Raw genomic sequence first — 7,418 nt, 5'->3', positions numbered from 1 at the left:
AAAAAAAAAAGATGAATGCGTGGCGTAGGGCATCCTCGGCTCGGGGCGAACACTCACAACATGACAAAATACGCAACCGCAAACTGCAGCATGTGCAGCAACGCCCGGATCGCCTGCTGCATTACGCTGGGCCGGAACCCAGGAACAGGTTGCATGGCGCACGACACAGGACGACCGCCTTCGGCAGATGACACCTTGCCACCGTCGTCTGCGCCGGGACTCCCGGGCCGCGCCGCAGCATACTTCGCGGCGTGGGATCGGATGAGGTAGCGGTCATATTCCTTGCCGGAGCGACGGAGTAACTCGAGACACATGACGAGGAGGATGACGCCGATGCAGGAGCCGGCGAACATGCCGGCCGAGGTGATGCGCCAGGACCGCGCGATGAAGCAAGAGTCGATCGTGTTCCAATTCCACAGCATCTGCGAGGAACGAGAGAGAAGGGAAAATCAGCGTCAAGGAAGAAAGGGGACAACGAACGAACGGCCCGGAGATGTGAGTCTCGAAATTTGGGATGGATGGTGTAGGGAATGGTGTACTTACCGAAATCTTGCACCCTCCTCCCATACTACCGTGGCCATGGCCACCGCTGCTGGACATGCTGTGAGCCGCCGTTGGTGCAGCGGTCTCAGAGGTCATGGTTGCGGTCATGTCCGTGTGATCGTGGTCGAGGTGATCCATCTTGGTCCGATACCCGTCGTGTTTCGTGTTGATATTATTCGGACCTGTCGTGTACTTTGTGTTTGGTGTGTTCCCTTCAACAAACCGCGCCGAGAAAGGACGAAACAACGGTAAGTGTTGGTTGAACCCATTACTACCTTACCTTATATACTTTACAACGAGTACGGAGTACTTCATAACAATGAGACACCCCCATCAAAACGCCGCAAAAGCCTCCTCGATAGATACACGAAGAAGGCATACGGAGTACTTCGTAAAAGGCGGATGAATCAGTACGTAAGAGGGTCACGCCACATAGGCGGGCTTTGCGTGTGTTTGAGCAGGTTTCTCCACCGCGGGGCGTCCATTCTTTGAAGATAGGGGACAGGCAAAGTGAGCCGGGGCTACCTGGCTGCTTGGATGGGAGTTCGTTTAGGGATGTTCTTAGCAAACTCGAGACTAGACAAGACTACGAAGTACAGAGGTAGGCGGTCACTCACACTTTGCGGTGAAGAGGGACAAGAAGGTCAACAACCAACACCCGTAGCGACTCGCCGTGTCTTGAGATGGGATTCTCCGGCTTTATTAGGATCGGTCCCGAACTTGATTTATGTTTGTTATTCCTTTTTTACCGACCCAAGTCAAGAAAAAGACCATGCTTGCTTGTCATAACCTCCCTGGGATTTGGCATTGCCGGACTGCCGAGTCTTTAGCTGTCCCCGGGAGTATAAAAGCAGCGCAGGGTGGTTTGGTGAGGCACTATAAAGATACCAGAATACTGATATGGCCTTGTTGCCAGAGAATGTCAATATATAATGGTACCTAAGGTACCTTAGGTAAGTCGTGACAGATACTAAGGGCACCACAGCTAAGAGATACGTATAAACCCCCTAACATGCACGTGATCAGGATACAGAGTGAGTGCAAGCTGTGCAACCACCAAACCTCATTCATATCCTCTCTCTTTTTGTTCTGTGTAACTACCCTCGCTTAAAAGGCGAAAACTCTTATTCAATACCTGTGGAAATGAGCTGGATACGATGCCATGGTGACATGATACCATGATGCCAAGGGAATGCGAAAAGAAGGCGCGCTTCAACCACCTTCCCTTGTTCCATCCATCTTCTCATAACTAGACGATTGGATGTGTTGAACCTGGAAGGGTCAAGATTTGAGGGCCTTTTGCCTTTTGCCTTTTTCCTTTTGCCTTTTTCCTTTTGCCTTTTTCCTTTTTCCTTTTTCCTTTTTCCTTTTTCCTTTTTCCTTTTTCCTTTTGCCTCTTGCCTCTTGCCTCTATTTACCTTTTACTTTTTTGGCTTCTTACCTCTTAGCTTCGTGCCTTCTCAACCCTTTTAAAGTCCTTCAGGCACTCATCATGGGAGGGTTTGCATTCACTTCAGGAGATGCTCCGCTTCACACCCCGCGGATGCCTCCCTGCGTCTATCAAGCCGTCAAGGAACAATGCCAACAATCTCTCCTCGATCTATACGAAAACGTCGCGAGTCCCATTGAAGGTCCAGGCAAGTCCGACCATGGGGATGTCGACCTCTTCGTGTGGAAAGAAAAGGCTCCGGTCGAGAGCAAGGGACAAGGCGACGAAGCGGCCGAATTCGAACCCACTTCGCCATCTCTCGTCAACCCCAACCCCACCCCCGAACACGCCATTCAGGCCGCCTTAGGAGCAGAGTTTTCCATCATTACGAATGGTGGCTCCCATTTTGCCGTTCCCTGGCCAGCTGACTTGGACCATGCCCATGTCCCCCACCCGCCCGACCAGCCCAAAAGCTATGCCCAGGTCGACGTTACCATCCTCCACTCCGAGGAGCAGTTCCAGTGGTCTCTCTTCAGGCACGCCCACGGCGACATTTGGAGCATCCTCGGTTCTGTCATCCGACCCTACGGCCTGACCGTTGGCGAGCACGCCATGTGCCTCCGCATCCCCGAGATTGAAAAGTCGAACCGCAACAAGGCCAAAGTGCTGTTGACCCAAGACCCCGCCGAGGTCCTGGACTTCCTTGGCCTGCCTGCCGACCAGTACTGGGCCGGCCCCTTTGCCTCTCTCGACGCCATGTACGAATACGTGGCCCGGTGCCGCATGTTTTGGGTTCCCCCTGCGACGCAAGACCAGCCCGGTGAACAGGAAGAAACCCCGGACGGGGCGGGGGTGAAGGCGGAGGGAGACAAGCAGAAACTCAAGTCGAACGACCGACGGCGCATGAACAGTCGTCCCGCCTTTCGCGTCTGGGTGGAAGACTTTCTGCCACGGTGCCGACTCGAGAGTAGGTACTCGGAGGAGCGCACCTCTAGGGACAGAGTCCGACAGGAGGCCTTCGATCGCTTCGGCGTAGGGGCCGAATACCAGCGGCGCCTCGGGGAACATGCGAGAGAAACGCAGGTCACCCACATCTGGAATCATCTCATCAAGGACGCCTTCCCTGCCTCTGCCACCTATTCGCCCAATGTGCCGCAGTACCGCGGATGTCTCATCAAGGCGCTCAAGAAGATCATCCTGGAGGGGGATGAGACCTTTGGCGTTCTGCCCGACCCGGAGTTCCCCTTGAAAGATGACGGTGGATTCTACATACTGGGGAATGTGCAAGAGTTCATCAACAAGCATCATCAATATGTGGGATCTCTGGCCCTGGATCGACATTGCAAGATGCTCAGAGAGCAAAGAGCGGAGGCATAAAATGCCACTGGACATTAGAGGGACCATGTTAGCACAGCTAGCAGAGCAAACATAACATCATCAACAGCCAGAATCTACACTCGGCTCTGGAGAATCAGCTTATGCTTGGTATTTGCACCTATTGCTTCTGTCAACCTCACCTTCTTTCTTTTTCTCCTCCCGCCCTGCCAGGCCTACACGAGACTTTTGACTGATGTTCTCACCTTCTAGCATAACTTGGACTAGCCAGAGTAGACACTACTACCTCAGCCAGGAGACCAAAGCAATGATAACCCTTATTCTAAAAGTCACAGCACGGCATTGACCCTTTGTCTCCTGAACGTAGACCCTGAACAACTGACGTATATGCTCTTATCACAGAATTCTTGCGGCTATTCTTAAACTCCTTCCCCCCTTAACACTTCTGAACAGAGGAACTTAGAGAAGAATATGCACCCGTGCTATGAACCTCTATATCCACTTCATCAAGTCGGTTTTCACTATATATCCGTTCTAAGGTGCCTTAAACTATCTGTGGCCCTGGCATATATGCTGGTTCGTGGCGGGGCGTTAATATCACGCCGATATTTTGTTCCTTCCCACCTTCTTTTGACCCGCCGAGTCGCTCACCTTGCCTGTTACTAACCTTCCCGTGGTTGTCTCCTACCTTATCCAAGTCGCTGGCCGCTTAGTCGTTGAGCACTCATCTTCGGCTTCAACTGAAGGGGAATTCTCTTTCCATGACGAGGGAGGTGAGCCATCTTTCCCACCTTCCTCTGCAAACAGGCTCCTGGGAGCATTTCTTGGCCCCTTTCCCTCCCGCTTTGCTGATCCTGCGCGACACACTGCTCTCGCCCATCGCCTCTTCGCCTTCTCGCCTCCACGTCACACTATCAAGGACTTCTGACGACCACAGCACCAAGCACCAAGCACCAAGCAGCAGGCAGCAGGCAGCAGGCACCATGTCCACGTCGTCGAGTCGTCGCAAAGTGGCTAGGCTCGACCTCAACACCCCTATTGCAACCTGCTACCCGGAGGGCTGCACTTCTGGACCCCCCGTGATCCATGACTTTGGAGATCTCCTCAACCTGCCTGGTAAAGTAAGTGGGAATCCTGGTCTGCCGTGGTTCTCCGTCACGTAGATGTCTTGACACACCAATCTCTGGCTTAGAAACCGTATGAAGACGATGACTTGAAAACGCGTGAGAGCTTCGGAGACTGGATGGAAAAGTACGCTTTTTTCCCCCTCTCCCCCCCTGCAGGATACACGCAGAACCGGTAGAGAGTAGAGAAGCTGACTAGTACATGCGTCGCGTTGCGTGTGGGACCAGGCCCTTCTTCAGGGTTGAAGTCGGCGGCAGATTCTTCAACGTGCCTTCGGGACTGCTGCGCGACTACCCCTACTGGAGCAGCCTGCTCTACGGAAACTGGAAGGAGAGCGTCACCGACACGCGCGTGATCGAGGGCATCCCCGCCGACGTCTTCGGGCTCGCGCTGGAGATGGTCGTCCGCCGCGGCCTGCTGCACGACGACGAGCTCCGGAAGCTGGACCTACCCACCCTGTTCGCCGTGGTCCGGGTCTTCGACCGCTTCGCCATGGACCGCATGATCGGGCCGACGCTGAACATCGTCAACAAGTCCCTCGACATCCGCTGGTACGCCACTGGCGGCCCCGACTTCAACCCCGACGGCGAGGCCAGGTCCGGTTTCGCGCTCGACACGTCTGTCCGGCGGGCCGCCGAGATCAATAACGCCTTCGAGATTGGTCGCCCGGCGGCCTGCCTTTCCCAGCATGTCAAGGGCGACTTTTTCGCGATGCATTTCCTGCTGAACATCCCGCGCCGCCACTACGATGCCACCCTGCCCAAGGTTTGCCACGAGCTGCTTGTCGAAATCAACAAGCTCATGGCCGATATGGGCGGCGCCAGGATGCTGCATAAGAACTGGTCGGACATGCGTGGTATCGCCCATGCACGTACTGCTCCCGACCATTCTCATCTCGATAATGTAAGTTTTCTAGGATGAAGCGTCACGTATCACGACTGCTTTCTGACCCCTTCCCCTGCTGTTTAGATCTTTTAAGCAGTGTATGCAAGATGGGTACACTTTTCGAGGTCATGGTCACTAACATATGTAGGGCAAGTTACTTGGCTGACCTGACTCCAACTTGCTCTCTTGCCCCTGTCGCCTGTCTAATACTCGGTGTATCTACTAGGAGATGACGATGCCTCTTCTGTTGCTTCCTCTCGGTCGACTCTGAGTGAGACTCGATGTATGTTGAAGACAGTCACCCCCTTTCCCACAACACATGTCTATCTCTTGGACTTCCTCCGCTGACCACAATATCCACCCCAATGGGCATAGTTTTCTTCGGCTATTAGAGCCTTCCTTTGGGACAGTAACTAGCATATGCCAGGCACGGCACAACACTAATGGCACGAAGTTAGGAAGGAGAAAGTTACGGGAGACCACAATCCACAGCACCTTCACGACACCCTCTTCCGAAAGTTTTAACTGAGCCTAGATAGGTCGATTACAAAAGGACGAAAGGGAATACAGTGTCTATGGGTGAATGCTTGTCGTGGCGTCGTGTTCGTTTCGTGGTCATCCCGCTCGTGATCATACCATTTAGCCGACCATGGCCTTCGCGTCTTCCCTTTTTTGCTTCATCGCCTGTCCATCCCATACCCCTTGCATAATCTAAAGACGGAAACATACAACCTATATAGCAATGTAAGACCAGGTGATAGGGATATATAGATGGGGAATATGCAACACCCAACTCACCCACAACCCACCATGATACAACAAGAGACGGGAAATAGGCCGGAAAAAATGCGAAAGAAGGAAAAAGGACGAGAGACGATCTTGCCTCTCATCAATCAGTGGATAGCATCCAAAGGCCATCCCCAAGGTAATGGCACTCCTCCATAACGGGTCCCTTCCCCTTCTCCTTGATCTCAGCCGTACCCTCGACCAAGACGCCAACAGCACAAGCCTCAACCTTACCCTCCGCCATGACGACGACAGGCTCACCCTTCTTCAACTCACGGCTCCACCTCCCTTCCTCGTCGGCCCCTTCCCCGCCCTCCGGCACGTCGCGCGGGGCGGGGAGCCTCCCGCCGGGGCTGGTGAGGCCGGGGGCCATGAGGGTGGCGCCGGAGAGGACGAAGCGGATGGCGCCGCGGTCGATGCGGATGGAGGGGAAGGCCTCCGGGAAGCGGTGGACGAGCTTGAGGTGCGGAAGGAGGGGTTCGAAGTCGTCGTGTTCCCAGAAGAGGGGCTCCCCGTCGAGGATGTACAGGGCGGCGCGGTCCGGGAGCTTCATCTGCTCGAGTGAGGCCTTCTTGGGGATGATCTCCTCGATGTGCCGGGCGAGGAGCGGGTAGGTTTCCAGGATGGACTGGCGGATGCCGCGTTGTACGGATGATTTGAGTTTGGATTTCGGGGCTGGAGGGATTCTGTGTGGGAAATTTTTGTTAGTCTTCTCGTTCGTTCGTTCGTTTTGTTTTGTCTTGGACGATGGGGGATGGGGGATGGCAGGGGTAGAGGGGAAGGGCGGAGAGGACAGGAGAGAGAAGAAGGGGTAATGAAAATTTACTCTTTCTTGAACATCTTGGCGAGTGTTGAAGAACGTCCTATCAAAGCGGTATCTGTTGTAAATGCAATGGATTTATCCTGGTGGGCTTTGTGTTGTTTCTGGTTTTCTCACGAGAGCGGCAAAGCTGATTGAATGGAGGTGAATGTTGACGGTGCAAGGTGCAAGGTGCAAGGTGCAGCCTGTGGTGCAGTATGATGGTGGGGTGGCTCGGTGTTGCAGCTGAAAATTGCCCCGCACTAGTACTACTCCTGCCTTGGCCGTCTCACCGTCCACCGTGACCAGATTGATGGCGGGGTAAACACCGAACATGCGATAATGGGGTAAGGTAAAATTTCCTCAGATCCGATGAAGACAATAAGGTACTTGGATGAGAAGAGAAAGTTGGAGAGATCATGTATTAGATATTTGTTATGTCGGTCGCTGCTACTAAGAAGTTTCTCCTCTATAAGGTACGCATGCGAAGAGATAATTGTTCCACTGAGAGCCCAT

The 7,418-nt window shown here is 53.7% G+C and overlaps 5 protein-coding genes across 5 annotated transcripts in view; 3 read left to right on the top strand and 2 right to left on the bottom strand.

Moving 5' to 3' along the window:
• The window catches only part of SODALDRAFT_128648 (Ctr copper transporter), an 884-nt gene extending 350 nt beyond the window's left edge, over positions 1-534 (bottom strand). The window contains exon 1 of the mRNA XM_028606683.1: positions 58-534. Within this exon, the coding sequence (XP_028469571.1) occupies positions 58-422 (365 nt within the window). The 5' untranslated portion in view covers positions 423-534. The remainder of the gene's footprint in view (positions 1-57) is intronic.
• A 1,501-nt stretch (positions 535-2,035) lies between these two features.
• On the top strand, positions 2,036-3,349 carry SODALDRAFT_338990 (hypothetical protein; the record flags this gene model as incomplete). The annotated part of the gene is made up of 1 exon (XM_028612822.1): positions 2,036-3,349. One exon carries the CDS (start codon positions 2,036-2,038, stop codon positions 3,347-3,349), a length of 1,314 nt encoding a protein of 437 aa, XP_028469570.1.
• A 229-nt stretch (positions 3,350-3,578) lies between these two features.
• On the top strand, positions 3,579-4,008 carry SODALDRAFT_128833 (hypothetical protein). The gene is made up of 2 exons (XM_028606684.1): positions 3,579-3,635; positions 3,710-4,008. The coding sequence occupies exon 2, from the start codon at positions 3,779-3,781 to the stop codon at positions 3,971-3,973; it is 195 nt and encodes a 64-aa protein (XP_028469569.1). The 5' UTR covers positions 3,579-3,635; positions 3,710-3,778; the 3' UTR covers positions 3,974-4,008.
• Positions 3,579-5,667, top strand: SODALDRAFT_331544 (hypothetical protein; the record flags this gene model as incomplete). Its single annotated transcript, XM_028611474.1, has 4 exons — positions 3,579-4,428; positions 4,500-4,558; positions 4,660-5,339; positions 5,547-5,667. The coding sequence occupies exons 1-4, from the start codon at positions 4,069-4,071 to the stop codon at positions 5,663-5,665; spliced, it is 1,218 nt and encodes a 405-aa protein (XP_028469568.1). The 5' UTR covers positions 3,579-4,068.
• Positions 5,668-5,731: 64 nt separating this feature from the next.
• SODALDRAFT_331540 (PUA domain-containing protein) lies at positions 5,732-7,095 on the bottom strand. The gene is made up of 2 exons (XM_028611473.1): positions 6,930-7,095; positions 5,732-6,789 (listed from the first exon to the last, which is right to left on the bottom strand). Exons 1-2 carry the CDS (start codon positions 6,941-6,943, stop codon positions 6,207-6,209), a joined length of 597 nt encoding a protein of 198 aa, XP_028469567.1. The 5' UTR covers positions 6,944-7,095; the 3' UTR covers positions 5,732-6,206.
• Positions 7,096-7,418: the final 323 nt, after the last annotated feature.

This window comes from Sodiomyces alkalinus (assembly GCF_003711515.1).
Source record: "Sodiomyces alkalinus F11 unplaced genomic scaffold SODALscaffold_2, whole genome shotgun sequence".
Taxonomy (NCBI): domain Eukaryota; kingdom Fungi; phylum Ascomycota; class Sordariomycetes; order Glomerellales; family Plectosphaerellaceae; genus Sodiomyces; species Sodiomyces alkalinus.
This window is presented reverse-complemented; position numbering and strand designations above follow the sequence as displayed.